The 19,714-nt window shown below is 58.4% G+C and overlaps 1 protein-coding gene across 1 annotated transcript in view; it reads right to left on the bottom strand.

Annotated features, from left to right (window-relative positions):
* Positions 1–6,176: 6,176 nt before the first annotated feature.
* Positions 6,177–19,714, bottom strand: part of VIPR1 (vasoactive intestinal peptide receptor 1) — a 28,066-nt gene continuing 14,528 nt past the window's right edge. Inside the window, exons 3-13 of the mRNA XM_054729545.1 lie at positions 18,918–19,025; positions 15,999–16,105; positions 14,832–14,926; positions 14,379–14,514; positions 11,984–12,137; positions 11,431–11,491; positions 11,153–11,222; positions 10,683–10,774; positions 8,467–8,596; positions 8,201–8,242; positions 6,177–7,569 (exon numbers count right to left, since the gene is read on the bottom strand). Coding sequence (XP_054585520.1) covers positions 7,378–7,569; positions 8,201–8,242; positions 8,467–8,596; positions 10,683–10,774; positions 11,153–11,222; positions 11,431–11,491; positions 11,984–12,137; positions 14,379–14,514; positions 14,832–14,926; positions 15,999–16,105; positions 18,918–19,025 — 1,187 coding nt within the window. The 3' untranslated portion in view covers positions 6,177–7,377. The remainder of the gene's footprint in view (positions 7,570–8,200; positions 8,243–8,466; positions 8,597–10,682; positions 10,775–11,152; positions 11,223–11,430; positions 11,492–11,983; positions 12,138–14,378; positions 14,515–14,831; positions 14,927–15,998; positions 16,106–18,917; positions 19,026–19,714) is intronic.

Genomic DNA, 19,714 nt, shown 5'->3' with positions numbered 1-19,714 from the left:
TCCATGCACCAAAAGGTTGTGGGTTTGATTCCTGATCAGGGCACATACCTGGGTTGCAGATTCCATCCCAGGTCGGGGCACAGGTATGGAAGGCAACCGAACGATGTTTCTTTCTCACGTTAATTTTTCTCTCTCTCTCTCTCTCTCTCTTTCTCTCTCTCTCTCTCATATCCCCTCCCGACTTCCTCTCTCTAAGCATGTCCTCAGGTGAGGATTAAAAAATAAAAAAATATATACATGTTTAATGCATTTGAACGGTTGCCTACACAGGATCAGGAGCATGGGAGTTAGGTCTAGAGATAATGAGGAATTTAGAAAATAATAAAAGAGGGTCAGTGGTCGGTCGGTTCCTGAGGGCCCTGGGAGAGCCAGGGGCCTGCCTTACCCCTGGGGAGCTTGCCCTGGGTGTGCCCAGGCCTCCCAACTCCTCCATGAGGCCAAGAAGGCCTGCCTTTGGGGGCTTTATACCCCCCATGCTGCCCGATGTTTGCGCCTCCAGGGCTGCTTCAGCGGTGCCTGGGATGGGAACTGAAGCCGAGGCCAGGGCTATAATGGTCAGGGAGGGCTTCTGGAAGACACGGGACAGGGAGAGCAGGGAGGAGGTGACTCCAGAGGGAAAAGCAGGCGGGTGGGAGCTGGCCCTGGCCACCGGGGACTCGCTCCTTCCAAGATTCAGGCTGTCTGACAAGTAGTTTCCTGGCGGAGACTCATTCCCACGTGAGGCAACGGAGTTGATGGGCTCTCACAGGGACCGGGAACACAGCTGCGGGGGGTCGGAGGTGCCCCGAGGCCAGGCCTTCTTCCCGCCCCAGAAATAGCCTGTTCTGGCCCCACAGCCAAGTGAGCCTGGGGAAGCAAAGCCGAAGCGGGTGGAGTTGGAAGGGGCGAAGGGACCAGGACCACCACTAACCCAAGGGGTTGTTCCAGGCACATTCTCTGAGGCCCCGGGGATCAGAGCAGGGGCCAGGGCCGAGGAACACGGGCCGGCTCGGGGATGAACTTTCTCACAGGGCTCCGCCCTGAAGGTGTGCAAGCAGAGCTATGCTGCGTGGGATGGCTCCTTGGAACATGCTGTCCCCATCTCGAGGACATTGTCTCACCCTGGATGCCGCTGTCCTCGGGGCATCTGCCCATCTCCCGGAGTGCCTCCTGAGTGTCCATCCCACAGGCGAGCCCGACGCCAGTCGCAGGAAACAGCCTGTGCCAGCTCCCATTTGAAGAGTAAATATTAGTTTTCTCAAGAGCTGCCTGTTCTCTATCCCTTGGCACTGAGGACACTGAGCCGGGGAGGTGGGGGGACCTCTTGGTCCCCACCCACGCCCAGATGGAGTCTGTGGGCCCAGGTCACTGCTGCGATGGAGGGCTCCCCATGTCCAGGCAGGCATCCCCTGCCAGTCGCCTGAGCTCTGGAGTCCCTAGGGGAGATGCGGACACACTGAGGCCCCCAACCCCTAGTGTGGGGGTGTCCTCACAGGCTGTCCGGGCTGCTGCTGCAGGGGCGGGGGCCTGCACGTTCTGACCTGGCTCTCAAGGTCTCTGAGCCCCAGCTCTGACATACATGGTTTAAACTCCTCTGATTGCTCCGGCCAGTGTGGCTCAGTTGGTTGAGCATCATCCCATACACCAAAAGGTTGCCGGTTCGATTCCTGGTCAGGGCACATGCAAGAGGCAGCCAGTCCTTTTTCTGCTCTCACATAGATGTTTCTGTCTCCCTCTCCCTTCCTCTCGCTCTCAAAATCGATAAACAGTATTTTTTTTTAAAATAAAATCATCTGATTATCAGGAAGGGGGGGATGACCTGCTCCTGCTCCACCGTCCCCCCTTTGGGGAGGGCTCCTGTGACCACCCCCTTAATCTAGCCCCTCATCCTGCTTGCTTGCTCCTATCGTTTCTCGCATTTATGACAGGTCAGCTCGGGGAGGCAGGGCCTCTGCCTCGTATCCTCCGTGCCCGGAACTCCGTACACAGTTGAGCGCTCAGGAACTTTTGGTCGCACGGTGTCATGATGCTAATACTTGGAAAATATTAAACAGATCGAGTCCTCTTCCCCAAGCCCTTGCAGTTATACTCCTCTGACTCCACTGCACCAGTATGAGGCTGGGGAGGGCGGGGCGGGGGGTGCCATCTCAGGCACAGGAGGGAGGAGGCAGCTGTGGGCCCGCTGGGACTCAGCGATGCTGGGCCCTCTGGGAGCTGAGCTAGGGAGGCACTCGCCTCGGGGTGTACAGTTCAAGGAGGTGGCACAGAACTCAGTCATCAGGATAACTTATATTTAAAAAAAAAACCCAAACAAAGGCAAAAATGCACAACTAACGAGATATCAAGGTTTTTTAAAGAAAGAGACTAAAGAATCAGCGTTGCCAACTCGGTCTGCTCTACTTGGTGTCCACACAGGGCACACCCAGGGACCCTCAGCTGGGACAGTCCACACACTGAAGCCGGGCTCTGGGGTTTTGAGAACGGGGTTCGAGGCCAGGCTCTACCAATGACTTGCTGGTGATCCAAGCAAGTCCCTTTCCTTCTCTCTGGACTCTGGTTACCCCGTCCGTCCTGCCTGGGGGCTGGGGCGCTGCCAGGATGACCCGTCCTCCTCATCGCCATGGCCTGCTGAGGTTACTGTCCCCGTTCCTGGGAGGCTGTGTCTCCAGGGCCATCGACTCCCGGCTATTAATATCTCAGCCATCTAGGCCCGATCAGGGTGTTTAATGACTGCCAGCTGTGGCTCCGGCCCCCTCCCCCTGGAGAGATAAGAGCAGTTCCTGTTCCCACGTAGGGGGAAGCAGGGTCACTGCTCATTCAAACAGGCTCTGGGTGAGTGGTGGGAAATGGAGGGGGCTGGCACCTAACCACCCAGGCCCATCACACCCGCTGGAGGTGCCTGGGGACCGACTCCCTGTGCACCTCTTCCCCACGGGGCTGCCCTGGTCTCCCCACCCCCTGCCTGGACCCTGTTGATTTGGAGTCTGATTCCAACAGCCTCGGGGCTTCTCCCCAGGTGTCCCACAGACCTTACATTCAGCATGTCCCAAACCACCAGGTCATCATCTTCCCAAACCCGCCCCCTCCCGCTCCCTCCTCACCTGGATGACGGACTGGCGGCTTTTCCCAGACCTGCCCCAAACCCACCCTCTTCCTCTGGCCTCACCGGAGAAGCCTCCGCGGGGCTCCTGCTGCAAAGAGGCCCAGCACCTGCTCACTGGACTCAGGTGTTCCTTGTGCTCATCATACGCCCTTGGGACCCACGGACTCCTCCCCAGCTCTCAGAGACGTCACCTCCCGATGTCACCTCGCCTGGGAAGCTGCTCCCAATCCACTTGGATGGCAGACAGGCTGCCCTCCTTGGAGTGGCAGGAACCAGCCACACGTCACCTACCCTCTGCCATCAAGGCGACGGTGGCCCTCCCCGCCAGGATGGTGGGAGACTCTTTGCCCTTGTCTTCCCAGGAGGTGACACCCGCCCCCCCGCTCAAGTTTACTGGCTTTTGCCTACAAGGACTGGGTCAGAGCTTGGTCAAGGGTGAGGGCCGAGCCTGTGGGGAACCCAGCTGGGGTCTGTGTGCCACTGTGGTCAGGGGCCTGGGTCCAAGGGCCAGGCTCTGGTCTCCTGGATCCCTGGGGTCACCAGGCCTGTAGCCTCCCCATCTCCTCCTCTTCTCACTCTGAAATGGAGCGGAGGCGAGAGAGGCCTGCCCCGTGGTGTCATCTGGCCTCCCAGGTGTTGGGGGCCCTAAGCCAACCTTGGGGAAGTCCTTGAGGTACCCACCAGGTGGCGATAGAGATGAGATGGTCTGGCTTGATAAGTGCCCTGCAAGGCAGGAGGGGCCCCTAGAGCTGGAGGGAAGAGGGGGGCGCAGGAGAAATTCTTTGTGTGGTCAGCCCCACTCCGCCCCTACTTCATAGGCAGCTTGGATGTCCGCCTATGGCCTGTGCCAGCCCAAGACAGTGTTTCAGCTTCTCCTTATTCCTGAATGCCACCCCTGGGCCGCTCACCTGCTGCCTCTTCTCAGGGCAGGAGCCCACCTATGTCTCCCTGTTTTGCCCCATCTTGGGTCTCTCTGTGTTTCATTCCCTTTCCACCCTCCTGGCTGTTAACTCTGCTCCTCTCCTCAGAGCTCTCCCCTTACCTAAGGCCATGACTCCCTAATGGGGGATTTCAAGCCCTGGAGAGGCTGGGTCAGCTTAGTCTGTGGCCTCCTGGTCTTTACACCCCTCAGTCAGCTGGTGTCAGCCCTTATCTGGAGGTGGGGTGCTGCCCTTTCCTCTGCAAACATTTTGCTTCTGGGATCTGTTGGCTCCTCCCATTACTGTTACCTGCCCCCTTCTACCAGCCTGAGCTCATCCCTCATTCTCTGACCTCGTTCTCTGCACAGTCTTCATCCTCTGGCTATCCCCTGGCCCCTAGATGCTTGGAGCGCCCCTCCAGCTGCTCTCTTCCCCCTGAGCCCAGAGGACAAAGCAGGTGGCAGAGGCTCTGGGCAGGCTCCCCCTCCTTAGCCGCCCGAGCCTCAGCCAGGAACGAAGCTAAGCCATCCAGCACCCTCCCCGATTATGCAGGTGGAGAGAAACTGAGGCCCAGAATCAGGACTAAAAGACTAGGGCCGGTCTTCTAGACCTTACTGAGCAGTGTGGGGTGGGTAAGGTCTCTGGAGCCAGTGCAGGGAGCCCCCAGTCGGGAGGGGGAGGAAGAAAACCAGAGAGAGTGGGCAACATACCCCAGCTGGGTGAGAGGAGCATGGGCATACCGCCTGTTCCCTATTCCTCAGCCCAGTGCCTTGGAGTACAGGGGTGGGAGCCAGGGAAGAATGGAGCAAGTCCCAGGTGTCCCCCACGCCTGAGCCCAGCTCTCCCCACCTGACCCGCGCCTCACTGGTGGTCACCATTGTTGGCCTAGGCAGGGGGAGGGGAGAGAGAGGGTGCTGAGAACTCTCTCTCCAGCAGGCCAGGGAGTGCCTGAGGTCAAACCTGGGCGCTGCCTCCTTCTCTGCCCTACAGCTGACATGCACAGGGCAGCACGGAGCGTGGATCTAGACGGAGAGGGTTTGCTACTCCTGAACATGCTGGACCACGGACCAAAGGGTATTTGCCTGGGGCTGCCATGCTCTAAGCTTACAGGCACTCTTTCCCTGGCCTGACCACCCGACTGGGGCCTCCAGGCCGCTGGGTGCTGGTCTGATCCGTCCTGGATGAGTCCTGGGATGGCACTGTGTAGCCCAGGGCTTCGAAGGAGCCTTGCAGGCAGATCTAAGCCTTTGCCAGCCCATTCTGGCCTCTTTTTACCAACTTGGCATCCCTCTCCTGCTCCTGCAGCAAGACGCCTCCTTGTAAGTTTGTAGAAAGTGGAGGCCAAGGAGGTCACTCAGGCAATGGCTTTGGAGACATCCCTTGCTGACTGACATCATCCACCTCACCCTACTGCCTCTGTCTAAACCTTTCTCTTAGTGGTATTTCCTCTGCTCACTCACTTTTTTTTTTTTGTTAATCCTCACCTGAGGATGTTTTACCATTGATTTTTAGAGAGTGGAAGGGAAGGGGAGAGACACACAGAGAGAAACACACACCCGACCAGGGCTGGGGATCGAGCCTGCACTGGAGGTACGTGCCCTTGACCTGAATCGAACCTGTAACTCTTCAGTTTGCAGGCCAATGCTCTATCCATGGAGCCAGACCGGCTAGGGCTCACTCACTTGTGTTGGTGACATTTGTTCTGTCCTCTATCTTCCTCCTCTGGGTGGGCTGAATACTGGCAATAGCAACATGGTCATCTCACACCCCACAGGTTCCTTGTCTGCAGGAATGGATGCGACCTGGGAAATGCTCACACTTAACCATTTCTGGGGCTGCGGGCAGCTCTGTTAGCTGTTTTGTATTGAGCCAATAGAACTGTCCTTCTGGCTGGACTTGGGGGTGGGAGGACACAATGAAGACCTGGTACAACTTCTTCGCACTCAGAAGAGGGAATACCCCTCCGTGAGATGTCAGTGAAGACCCTGAGAACGCTGTGCTTCTCACATGGCATGCATTGCTGCCCAAAGTCAGGGTGGTGGTAGCTTCTGGCTTCAGTGTACCCCTCCTCCCAAAGTGGGGGGGGGGAGCGGGGGGAGATGGCAGCAAGTTGGAAGCTAGTCCCCGGCCCGAGGTCACTCAGGAACATCCAACACCAGGGAAACCAAGCCAATCCAACACAACATTTATTATTGCACGAATGAGGGTCTTCCGGCTGCGGTGTGGGCAGGAAGCCACAGGACCACAGAGGTGCAGAGCAGACTCACGATGCCATGACCACCAGGCTGTTGTGTAGAGGACACATGGGCCAGAGGACGCCTCGGCCACACGCCAGGGAGGGCCAGGTGGGATGGGGTTGGGGTTCCAGGGACGGTGGCCATAACAAGGAGCGGTGAAACAAATAACAAGAGGATCCAGCATGTTATAAGATATAAAAGGCAGCAGTAAGAAGGCTGTGCTTTCACTTTCCTGTCAGCCAGATCCGAGTTCAAATCCTGCTGTGTGACAAGGCCAGCCACCTGCTCTGGGAGGCTCAGCTTCCTGGTCTGTGAAACAGGGACGGTCATTCCCACCTTGCTGGGTTGATGTGAGGAGTAAGGGACCCATGAGTGCACATCTCTGAGCCTAGTTCTCACAGTTGGCTCATCGTCGGTAGGCAGCTGAGGGCAGCTCCCACAACCACAGGGATGGGTACGGTTGGTGACAGTCCCCTCGAATCGTTCCCATCATCCTCGGACCACCCCACTTCAGCAGAGACTCTGAACATAGCTGTGCTCCCCAAACTAGAACTCCATGTCACAACTGCATCGTTTACCTCGAGGACCTGGCAGCTAAGAGGGCACTGGGGGAAGGGACCGCATCCGCAGAGAGATGCCTGAATGGTGATACTTAACCCAAAGGAAGCTGACAGCAAGGTTGGAACTTCAGGCACTGATGAGGTGGTGGTGTCGGGTGACCTTTGGGGATGGGGGAGTGCAAGGCCTTCCTCAACCATGTTCCCACTGCATTGTCTGGGGGTGGGTGGTTGCCTTCCAGGATAGGTCTCCAGGGGATGGAGTCACTTGAGTATGCAAATTTCCTTCCACTGATTGGCAGAGAGCCTTTGGGGGAGGAGTCTGGTGAGTGAGCTCCACCCCACGTCTTCCAGGGTGCACCTCTCAGGGCTCCGGCTTGCTTAGAAGCATCCCCCTCTCCCCAGGCAGGCGCTACAGCAGCGTTCTCCAGGGCTTCTGGGCAGTGGCCTGGGGGCCAGGACAGCCTCCGAGCCCAGGGCTGGGGCCACTCGCCCCAGTAGGCCTCTGTCCCCGGTGTGGCCCCGGAGGGCGGGTGGGTGCGGGCAGGTGGAGCCTCCCTGCGCCCCTGGGCGCCTGGCGGTCAGACCAGGGAGTCTTCGGCCTGGAAGCTGGAGGAGCGGCGCGCCCCCGGGCTGACGCGGGTCAGCAAGGAGACCTGGGTGCTGCAGGTCGCCCCGTTGCTGCCTCCGGGTGGGTGCTGGTACTTGGGGCCCAGGCCCAAGATGCCCTGTAGGTTCCAGCGCCGCCACTTCCGCCGCAGCTCTGCCTGCACCTGGGAGAGGGGAGGGTGGTCACACCCACAAAGCCTAGGATGCCCAGCCAGCCAGTCACATGCTCTTGGGGAGTCTAAATTCAGAGACCCCGATGCTCCCTTTGGGGATACAGAGTTGGGACGCTGGGGGCCAAGGTCAAATCAAGGCTTTGGAGTAGGGGAGGAGGGAGGCAGAGGGGATCAGAGAATGCAGTCGTGGCGGGGGCGGGGGTGGGGGGGTGGGGGGTGGGGCGGGAGATGGAGAGGGATGCTGCCTGGGGGTGGCTGTATCCCCATTCCCGTCCCTGCCCTCCAGATCACTTGAGCTCATCCCAACGGACTTCTGCGCTTTGTAACCAGGGCTTCACCGTAACCCAACCTTCACCTGCTGCCCCCACCCTCCCCACTCACTCTGCGCACAGCCCCTCCACAGGCCCTTGTCAAACTCCGCGTTTACTTAAAACGCAGATCCTAAGCCAGCAGGTCTGGAGAGGGCCCAGAAACCAGCATTCTTAACCAGGTCTTCGATGCCTCCACGGAGTTACTAGTCTGAGGACCACACTCGGAGTAGCAAGGTTTAACCCATCCTCGCTTTGCTCGTATCCCACCCGCGCTTCTGGACCCTGGGCCCCCAGGTCCGGGAGGGGCTTACCTCGCCATTGAGAAAGCAGTAGAGGACAGCCACCACAAAGCCCTGGGAGGAAGGGGACAGGGAGGTGAGGCAGGCAGACCACAGGAGCCCCCAGCCCCGCCCAACCCCCGGCCCCGGCCCCGTGTTCTCCTGGTTAAGCAAAGGCGAAGTACACAGCAGGTGCTTAATCAATACTTATGACGGCGGAAGGCCTGGAACCCAGCGGCACGGGGCGGGATTCCCTTCGAGCCCAGAGTAGAATGCAGCCTTCAGTCAGCGATCCGTACCTGGAAAGACCCCACGACGAGCTCAAAGGCCAGTTTCACTTCAGGCTCGAAGTTCTCGGGGAAGAAGGCAAACACGGTGTAGTGCATTCCGAACAGGGGGATCAGCAGGAGCGTGGACTTGGCCAGCCTCCTGGGGGCAGGGAGGGGCAGGCGGTGAGTCGGTGTGTCCATACCTGAGGGCACGATAGGCCTCCACAAGAAGATGGGGACAACAACCAGGATGTGCGAGGAAGAACTGCTGGCCCCCTAACTATGATGGGGGGAGGGGACGGGGGGTCCTGTTCCATATCTGAGGTGTCTATGCCCTCATGCCCCCCAGCCCTCCGAGTCTGGAGGGAAGCATGAGGGAGAAAGAAACCCCTCCATTCTCATCCTTCTGGACGAGTGAAAAGGAGGGCCAGTGCTGAACTCTGAGGATGATGCATTGATGGTGGTCGTCCAGGCTCTGTGGCAGCCAATGGGGAGAAGTTCTCAGGCAACAGGAGAACCTGATTCCCTCTCCTGGCCTCAGTCTCCCCCAATCTGTACAATGGGGTAAATGTATGCTCCACAAGGTCAGATTAGAGACATGGGACCCACTGTCGACTCAGAAGTGCTGTGGGTGCTATGAAGTGCAATGCACCCAGGAGACCAATTCTCTACTGGGAGAGGTCTGAGTGGTGGAGGGATCTCTGTGCTTATCTCTCCTGCCTTGGCGGTCAGCCCAGGGAAGCCTAGTCCCCCGCCTGAGGTCCCACAGCAAACCGGGGGCAGGGAAACGGGCCTTGCCTCTCCCATTCCTTCCTGGCCCTGGTTCCCAGCCATGCCAACATCCCGAGCACTGCCCACCCCTCCTTGGCTGCAAACCTATCCCGGCCGCTGAGGCTGACAGATGGAAGCTCTTTTTAAATTGGAGGCTTATGGGGAGGTGGAGAGTGGGAGCTGACAGCCCTCCTCGGGGAGCTCCGTCTCTGACTCCTGTCCCCCCGCCTCTCTGCCTGCCGACAGCTGTTCGGTTTCCATCTCACCCACGTGGACCTGGCAATGACCAGCTTTCTTTGCTGCGGATTCAAGCCCTTTCGAGTAGTTGAATGTTGGGAAAAACAAGGCCCACAGACAAAAGTAGAGAGTGCGGGTGGGCAGGCCTGAGGTCCTACCCCTTGGCAGAACGCCGCCCCCTGCAGGGCCTTCCCTTCAGCAACCGGGAGAAGCCCCGCCTCCACACCCAGCAGGAGAGAACGCGGGCACCCTGGGAATGCCCATCTCCGTCTCCTCCTCCGTGAGATCACAGGAGTCCAGAATAGAATCCTCACTCCAGCAGCTCAGGGCGTTCTAGCCGGGAACCTTAAAAACACAGCACAAACTCCCCAAGGAGAAGCCAGGCCAAGAACATTCTAGAATCCCAGGACTAGAAGGCCCTTGCAGGATGCCCAGGCTTGTCGTGTCTGTGCAGCGCTGATAATCTCCTGTTCCCATCTGTGGGCTTGCAGACTCCTCCTCACCGTCCCACAGACACCCTTTTCTTGTTTCTTTTGTTCTGTCTTCAAGCCCATTGTTCTCACGAGAACCTGCCTGTTTCTCCAAGGCCGCCCAGGCACAGGGAACGGCCCTCAGACCCTGCTAAGCCAGAAGCATGGCCGCTGTCCCACGGACACTGTGCCCTTCCCCTGCCATGCGACATACTCCCAAACACTTGTAAAACAGGAGCCGTTTAGAGGCGACGGTGGGGTGAAATGAGATGATGAATGGAAACCCCTGGCACATGCCTGGCATGTGAACTGCAGACGTTGCTATTATTACTGGCAAGTCCCGAGTCCTGCATATGGCTGTCTTGTTGGTAGGTTGGGGGCTCCCCAGGGCAGGGCATTCATCAACTGCATTTATTGGCCCCTTTCCTGTGCCAGGCTCATGCCAGGGACTGGGCACTCAGTGTGGACAAGACACAGGTTATCTACTGCCTTCTGCAGCCCCCTGGCTCGGCAGCAGATCCGTACCTGCGTCAGATCACCTGCCAGCTAAGGTGACTGCAGGAGAAGCAGACGTGGGACTCATGAGCCTGGACCCGGTGGGGCTGGGGCAGAGGACACTTGTGGGCTGAGCCAGGCCATGGGGTAGAGGTGGGCAAGAGCAACGTGGCTTTTTGGTGACTCTGGAGGGGGGCACAGAGGAGACGTGGGATGCTTGGAGGACCGGGCATGGGGATACTGGGAGGGCCAGGGCACTGGCGTCACACTCACGAGTACGTGCTATTGTCACTCTTCCCGACGTTTGGGGGCTGCAGTTTCTGAACCAGGATGCGGATGATGCGAATAAATAGGATGAAGTTCACCTGGTGGTGGTAGGCCAAGGTTGGGTAGTCAGAGAGAGAAGATTGTCCAGCTCCCTGGGCGGATGGCCCGTCGCGTCCCTAGAGCCCTGCTGCCCCCCTCCATCTTACCTGTCCTCTAGCTCTCCCCACTTTTGGGCAAGTCATCTGGGAACTCTACTTCCCATCCCTAAGGCCTGGGCCACCCAATCCTTCTTCTCTACTCTAGAGGAAGAACGCATCCCTACGGCCGTAGGGAGAGGGGCAACCCTGCGTTAAGCCTTGGGAAGCCTAGGTTTCAGTTCTGACCTAGACTGGAATTTCCGGTGTGACCTGAAGCAAGCTGACTACCCAACCTGGGCCTCAGCTTCCCCATCTCTAAGCGGCGGGAGGAGGTCTTACCAAGATGGAGGTGAGGATGGGGGCCTTTAGGATCCACCACAACTGTGAGGTACTGATGGTGTCCCAGCACCTGGGCAGGGGATGGGAGGGGAGAATGAGAGAGGTTGTCCTCAGCCAGAGAGACGGTCAGCAGGTCTCCCCGTGGTCCCCAGCTCTGCCCCCGGTCCCTTCAGAGGCATGGGCCCAGAGTCTGATGCTCCCAAGCCCCCCCTCATCCCACCCAGGGGCTCTGCCCCAAGGGATGGCAGCCAGGAGGAGGGGGTAGGGTGACAGCTCACCCATAATCCTCAAAATGGATCTTGGTGATGGTCCACAGCATGGTGAAGGTGCCGGGCACCCCTGTCAGGGCCGGAGGCGAAAGAGAGGAGAGGGCATGGGAGGCAGGGAGAGAGGGCATGAGGGAGAGAGGAAGGAGGAAGACCCAGAGAGAGGGAGGGAGAGAGAACAGGGTGGGTTACTAGGGCTGCGCCGTATGGTTGCATCGGTTGTTCACTGTGCTCCATGGAGGATTGAAACGTGTGTGTCTGAGGGGCTGTGCCCACCCACAGGGAGAGTCTTTTTCAGCCCTGTGTTTCAAGGGCCGAAGGGGACGTGGAAAGATGTTCCTAGAGCCTGTCTGTCCCACAGCTCAGCCCCGGCGCAGCCTCGGGGCACCTGCCCTGGGTCACACATTTAGGGGACTTTTATCAGCCCTGGGCTAGAGACTTGCAGGTAGGACCCACAGTCCAGCAAGACCCAAGATTGTAGGCTGGGTCAGCACCCGCCCCTTAGTAAGCTCCCCCGGCCTTGTCTCCTATGTCCCCAGCCTGGTAGCCCTCCCCAGAACCATACCCCAGCCGATGAGTATGTACCCCCAGAAGTACTTCCGCTCGGAGAAGAAGGAGACTACAAGCAGGGTGTGCAGGTACAGGCCCTCCACCAGCAGCCAGAAGAAGTTGGCCATGACACAGTACTGGAATAAGACCACCGCGGCCTTACAGCCCACCTGCAGGGAAGGAGAAGAAGAGGGGTCTCATTGGGGCTGGCCAGGGGCCCTGCCTGCCCACAGCCCTGTCTGGGTTGACAAACACAGTTGCTGTACAGCCAAATTAATCTCTGTTATTTTTGCATTATCCCCTTAAAAATATACTCAGTGGTTTTCCAATTATCCTTGATTTGAGATCATCTGATGGTTTGGAATAAAATTGTGGTTTTAATAATCCTAGCAATTTATCATCTTATCTGTTTATCTATCCACCACCTACCCATCCAACCATGCATCTTCCTACCTATCCATTTATCTACTTATTCACCCACTAGACATCCATTACCTACTCACCCATCTATCCATCTACCATCCATGCAGTCATCCATCATCTATTCATCTTTCCATCTATCAATCCATCCACACACTCACCTATCTATCTCTCCACTCATCTACCTATCCACCCACTAGACATCTACTACCAACCCAGAGACCTAACCATCTATCTATCTACCTGTCCATCAACCTGCTCATCCATCCATCCATCCATCCATCCATCCATCCATCCACCCACCTATCTACCCACCCACCCCTCTACCATTATCTATCCTTTATTTTTCTTACTTTACCTATCTACCCTTCCACCTACTCAGTCATCCACACACCTATTTACTCAGCCATCCGTCTACTTACCCATACACTTAAACATCCCTCCCCCATTCATCTTATTCCAATTAGGACTGAAGGTAGCTGGAAGAGGTGTGAGGGCAATTCTTGCTCCCATTTGCAAGAGTCCATTGAAGGTGTGGGGATGTGAGCTCTGGGCTGTGGAGTAAGCCCAGATACGAGTGTTGAGGAGAGATGGGGACTGACAAGAGAGAAGTGGAGAGGAGAGGAGAAATGAGGGGAAAATGGAGAAGGGAGGGATGGCTATTCCTCCTGGGGGCCAGAGGAGCTGGTGAAAGAATGGGTTCCCCAGGTAGGTGAGGACAATGGAGGAGTTACAGGTCACCCCTGAGTAGGGCAATCAGGGGCTCTGGGTTGATCAGAAGGTCTCCTGTGCTCTCCTAGAAACAGTCTCCCATTTCAGATCAAGCCCAGCCACCTGTGAGCCAGAGCTTAAAGCCACCTCCTCCAGGAAGCCCTCTAGCATCTATTCCTCCCAGTACCTGGAACGCAGGTTCCCACTCTTCCTTTCTGTGCCCTTGGCTTTGAAACATCCTCAGAGAACAGCCTACCTTCCGTTGTACACTTTCTTTACGAGAATAACTCAGCCCTTTAACAGGACAGTTTATGTGCGTTTCTCCAGCCTTCGAAAAGCTTCACGGAGCTGCTAATGAGTCGGGAAGCCAGTCTCCACAATGACCCTTAACCAGTGAGCAGCTGGCGGCTGCAGGCGGCTCCCCAGGCTCTGCACTGACACTGCGTATGTCTTGATCCTCTGAGGAGCTCTGGGAATGGCCAGGGTGGCTCCCCTGGGGGTTCCCTTCCCCTAGTCGAGATGCCTGGGATTCCACTGGCACAGGTCAACTCTGGGAGAAGGTACTGCTCTCCCCTGAAACCATGCACTGTGTCTGCCATCACTCATGGAGCTGGGGCATGGGTGGGAGCCGGGGCTGGTCTCCAGCGCTCTGTCCGAGCTCGAGGACACTCCTGAGCTCAGATTCACCTGCAGGCGGACCCGTCAGGGACAGCGATGAATTCTTAGATGCTCTGTTAATTTCTCTTCTCGAGGAAGCCCCCGAACTTACTGATGCCAGGGGAGAACAGGAGAGGGGGGCTGTGTGTGTCTGGACTGGCTCCACATGGCAAGGGGGTGTAGGAAGGGTGGCGTGGTGAGCAGAGCCCGGGTTTGCCGATGGCAGAGGGTAGAGTTGGAAGCAAGCTTGGAAGTCCTTGTACAGATGGGGGAACTGAGGCAGGGAGTTTCCTAAGTCACATGGGGCGTTAGAACAGATGTGAGATGGCGGCTGTGGGCTCTGGCCATGAAGTTTATTTCCCATCAAGGAGAGACGTTTCTCATTGGTGGGGGCAGGTCTTTGAACCCCCATGATGGCTGGGCACCATCTCCCATTGTGGGGAGAGGAAAGGGATTCAACGAGCTGCCAGGCAGGGTCAGGTAGGGGGTTGGCCATTCATGGAGACGAAAAGAGGGTAAAGGAGAGAGAGAGAGACAGAGAGAGAGAGATAGAGAGAGAGAGAGAGACAGATAGAGAGAGAGAGAGAGAGGAAGGAGAGACAGGACAGTGGCCAGGTCCTCACCATTGAGGCCTCGGAGCAGTCGTCTGACTCGCTGCTGTCGAAAAGGACCAGGTCCTTGATGAAGACGGAGGCTGCCCTCAGGATGAAGGACATGAAGAGGTGCATGTGGATGTAGTTCCGTGTGCAGTGGAGCTTCCTGTGTGACATGGGCAGAGCTGGGAGGCCAAAGGGGCCTCGGACCCCACCCCATACTGTCAGTGCTCTGAGCAAGGGTACGGAGGAAGGAGCACGTGGCCCAACTGCTGGTCCTGCCCCAAGGGGGGGCCCTGACCCAGGTATCCCTTCCCCGACTGACCGACCGACTGACCGACCGACCGTGGCAGCCAGGCCTCCAAGTGCCTCGGCCTCCAGGTGTCTCAGTCCAGAGCACAGGCCCCGCCCTCTGGTCCCCTATCCCCAGGTGCAAGGCCATTCTGTGGGGACGAGGCTCGGACAGAGGAGGCTGGACCTTACCTGAACAGGCTCAAGATGGCCATGGCGACCAGAAGGGTGGTGAGGGACAGGCCGTAGCCGATGGTGTAGCCGGTCTTCATGGAAATGTAGAACCTCTTCCGTTGTTGGTAGAGGGGGATGGGGTGAATGCACCGAAGGGCATGGCAGGGGTGGGGCGCCCTACACCTCCTGCCCGCCCATCCCTGCCTTGGCAGAGGAGGCTGAAGCCCAGGGCTCCTAAGGGCAGCTGAGCTGCCCCCGTCAGAACCCAGACCCATGACGTCCCAGTCTGCACCGCGGAGACGGGACTGCCTCCTGGGGTGGGGGTTGACTGTCATCGCCCTCTGCTCCTTCATGGGCGATGTCAGGGAAGGAGAGAGCGAAGACCTCACATGCTCCATCTGTCCATGTATTCTTCAGTCATGGTCTGGCACCCCCTCTGTGCCAACTCTGGGCTTGGCAGCCTCGGGAACCAAGGCGGCTTGCCCTTCAGCCCCCACCCCAGGACTTCCCTCTGTGTGGGGAGGGAGGCACGCCGGGCACGGAGACGGCAAAGAAGGCACTGTGGGTGATCTCACATCTGGGGCTCTATCTGAGAAGGGTGTCTGGGGGCGGGGCAGATGTCATCACAGATACACACACATGGGCTCACACACCGAAGCAGGGAGGGCCGCTAGCTGAGAACGCCAGTTACACCCCAGCTCCCCATCAGCATCCCTGCCTGGCTCCTCACAGTGACCACCCATGCTTCCCCCGCTCTGGGGCAGATCCCTGTCCTGGGACTGAGCGGGCGGTCCCGTCCCCGTCCCTGTCCCTGACTGACGGTTGGTTCCCTCCAGGACCTGCTCCTCATTTTCCTTCCCCATGTGACAGGGAGGATGGTATCTCCCTCCCTTGTCATGTCCAGGGCCGGAGCAAGGTCCCACCAGGCAATGGGTGGCCCGGCCAGGGGGTACGGCTCCAGCTTTTGCTGCTCTGAGTCATCCTCATGAAAGCACCCTCACCAGGGGCAGCCAGGGGACAAGCCCCTGGAAAGGCAGGCCTGGCGCGGGAGGAGGCGCGGGGAGGGCAGAGCCCAGGAGTCCTGGCTCCCACGCAGCCTGCAACCTCCACCCCTCGGTGGGAGAGAGTGGAAGGAGCCCGGCGGGTTCAGGCACTCTGGTGGGGGTGGGGTGCACTGAGGCCTACCTCGTCGAAATCTGGTTCTTTGCCAGCCACGCCACAGGCAATGTCGTAGGGGCCAGGCTCCATTTCGGTCCAGCCCTCGTCCGTACAGCTGCGGCTCACGTTGTGGCCTTGGGGGAGGAGAGAGGTTGAGGCCAGGAGAGGGGCAGGTCCGTGGAGTAGGTGTGCGGCCTGGCTGTCCCTGCCCTCAGCCCTACTCCCGCGAACCTCTGCTGTGTCAGACTCCCACCTGGACCCCAGGGCATCATGGGGGAACCTGGGGCAGGGAGAAGGTCCCCCTCCCCTTACCCCTCTTCCCCCCCGCGCCCTCCCCCATTCCCCGGCTGCCAGGGCATTCCTGGGCTCAGCCCTGCCCCTTGTCATGTCTGAACCTGACCCCAGGTGCAATATAAGTTCTGATGCTTATCCCAGATAGCCTGGATCCTTGGCTCTCTGCATGATCCCTGACCCTTGCCATGAGCTCAATGTTGACCCTTGTCACAGGGCCTGGTGTGGCAGATGACTTCTTGGTCCTGTGGGTCCAGACAGCAGCCCTCTGGCCTGTTCACTGCTCCTGGGCCAGCCTGCCTGGGCCTCTGGGCCTGGGCTTCCTCCCACACCTGGTGGGGCTCGGGCGAGGAACCACAGGTGAGGCAGGAGGCGGGCGGGGCTGGGGGACACCTGATAATGGTGCCGATCTCTAATCCGCACAAATGGAGAAGCAGGGAGTTCCTGGCAGGGGAACCTGCCCGGGCAAAGGCGTGTGCAAGGGGACTCAAGCAGCGCAGGATCTTGGGGCTGAACCACGTGGATCCTGGGGCTCCAGGCAGCTTCAGGATGTTGGGGGCAGGGCGAGGGGAGGAGGTGTCCCATAGACCCCCTTCACACAGGCTTGAGTTTCCTCAACCAGAATAGCCATCACACTGAAAGAGGCTCTTCAAATAGTTGAAGGTAAAAACCAGATTAAAGGCATGCAGACCACGACTTAGAGGTCTTAGGCCCCCAGGTACATTTTGGTACCTGCTTCAATGAGTGGCCCGCGCCAGGCCCAACCCCACCCAGGTACTGGGACCCAGTCTGGGAAAATGGCTTCTTCCTAACCCTCTGCCATCTTTATCTTCCGCAAGGTCTCTTCCGCTCTCATTGCAGAACCGGGTCCCTTCCAACCCTCCCAGGGAGAACACGTCGTCCCGAGTCCTGGTACCCAAGGCATCACCCCGCCCCCGCACGCCCCTTCCTCACGAACTGCCCTCTTTGGAATGCAAGGCCAGCTGCTCACACCTTCTCCATCTAGTTGCCCAGGAAAGCCCACCCTGTTTCCTTTACGTTTCCAGCTCCTAACCCGGTCTCCTACTCCTCTCCGTCATTTTCAGAGACACTCGCACAGCCACGGAGAGCGGAGCAGGCTGCTCCCTGCACAAGGGCGTCGGGCTGATGGGGACGGGACTCAGTGTTCCTTTATAACTCAGCTTGCCACCAGGTGGGTCTGGGAGAGGGTGGCTCTGTCTGGGGAAGGGCAGCCCTTTTCTCATCGGCACAAAGGCACCGTGTGGGCCCCGGGATTAGTCAGACGGTGGGCTGCAGTCCAGGTTCTCCAGCGAAGGAGCTGCTTTGCTAATCCCAGCAGGGCCAGAAGGAAGAGCCGTCAGGAGGAATGCAATTAGCGGGCGTCAGGAAGGGACGCAATTAGTGGGCGCTTCCAGGGATCCAAGAGAAGGCTGGGTGCCAGGCTCTGCTGATGGGGCCTGGGGGAGTAACTCATCTCCCACCTGCCCACGGGCTGGGCTTCCCTGGAGGAGTGCTGGGCTGGGTGGGTGCCATCTGGAATAGGACATGCCTGCGATCGCTCCCAGATTCTGCAGGGAGGGCATCGGGGGTCTCTCCATCATGGCTGAGGACACACCCCTGGGGGGGGGGGGCAAAACTGGCCTGCCCCAACGAAACCATGTGGTCCACCTCCCGTGCCTACTTTACAAACAGGGAAACTGAGGCCCAGAGAGGAAGAGGCCACCCGGGGTGGGAGGTGCCCAGAGTCTTGGTGCGCACCCTTCGGATCCTTATCCTACGTCCTCCCTGCCGCTGCTCCAGTCCACCTTGTCCCACCGATGTGGATGCTCTCCAGATGCTCCCCCAACAGGATCTTTGCGTGGCGGCTCCCCCCACACTCCAGGTCTTCAGTTCCCGTCCCTGAACATCTGCTTTACGTGGCACCCCTTCTCCCTTCCCCCACCCGGCACCACTTACCCTGAGGACACGTGTGTCTGTTTTCTCGCTCAATGTCTCTCCAACTAGAACGTTAGCCCCCTGTGGGCAGACGGGGTGGCTGTTTTATGCCCCCCTCCCCACCCCCTCCACTGCATGTTTGTCTAGCCCCGTGCTGGGCATGTTAGTAGGTGTTGAATAAACATTCACTGAATGGAAGGATGGCTGACGGACCACATTATGCTGTTAGGCTCTTTACTCACGAGCAAGAAAGGCCACTTCCTCAAGAGGCTCCCCTTTTCTTTTCTACCTCGTAGGTGAACATTCATTTAGGCAGAACTCGACACGGTGTGTGAGCAAGGCCATGTGGTGGTTTCATGGAGCTGGAGAGGGCATTGGCTCCAGGCAGCGAAAGACTGAATCAAGAGCCGACCAGGACAACGGAGCACGGGAGCCATGATTTAATTAAGTACCTGTCAGTCCATCAGTTATTAATTGCTGAGCAAATATTTATAGTGAGCCCTTCCCACCTGGTTATCTTTATGGGAAGAGTTAATCAAATCCCGTAAGTTCTTCAAAGACCTAGGGCCAGAGCCTCCTCTTCCAGGAAGGCGCCCCTGATTGCTCCGGCCCCTTTGACACTCTCCCTCTCCTTCTCATTTCCCCGGGGGAGGTGAGACTCCACTCTAGTCCGCGCCACTTGTGCCACCCAGCTGCCTCGCTTGAATCCGGGGCTCTTACCTTGAAGAGGGTGGATTAAGTTGTAGATGAGGGGACAGGCCAGGACGACCACCTGGCCCCGAGGGGTGGCTGGCCAGCAGGTGATGTTGTCCCACATCTTGCTGCAGCCTGTGGGGTAAAGGCAGGGGACACGTGGGTCAGCATGGCCACCAGGTGCCTCCAGCCGCTCTTCTTCCTCCTCCTCCTCCTCCAGGCTCCCACCTCGAGGAGCCTGTGGTCTGAGAGGGGAGGCACAGCCCTGCTCAGGCTGTACAGGGCCCGTCCTGACAGGGAGCAAGGAGGAGGCAGACTACAGCTCCACGGTCCTCCTGCAGGGAGCAGAGTGCCCCGGGGGTATGTGGGACAGCAGTGGGGGATTTCTTTGCTGCAGATTGGGGCCTCACCCTGCATTTGATGGGCAGGCGCCAGCTCCCGCATGGCCCTGCACAGCGATGAATTGCAAGACTTTCAAGGGAGCCACTGGGCATGGGCATCGGTGAGATCCCTGGTAATGACCAGAGCCTGGACTCACTCCATTTCCCACACAAACACAAGGTAGTTATGGCACGTCTAACATGCGCGGTTTCCCCGGAGTGCAACTGCTGAGTAAAGGGAGGGAAGGCTGGGCTTTGGCGCTTCCTGGACTTCACTGAAAGTTGTTTAATGTTTTGGGAAGTCATGTTCCCTACAGCAATGCTGCCCGTGACATCTGAGCCAGGGATGCAACCACCGTCTATAGCAACCTGCACCCATAGCTCTCCCATTCCCTGAGGTTACATTTATAGGTCCAATCTTCTGATCTTCCAGTGGGATCGGGC

This window comes from Eptesicus fuscus, chromosome 18 (genome assembly GCF_027574615.1).
Source record: "Eptesicus fuscus isolate TK198812 chromosome 18, DD_ASM_mEF_20220401, whole genome shotgun sequence".
Lineage (NCBI taxonomy): Eukaryota > Metazoa > Chordata > Mammalia > Chiroptera > Vespertilionidae > Eptesicus > Eptesicus fuscus.
The sequence above is the reverse complement of the archived record's forward strand: the minus strand, read 5'-3'. Positions and strand labels throughout refer to the sequence as shown.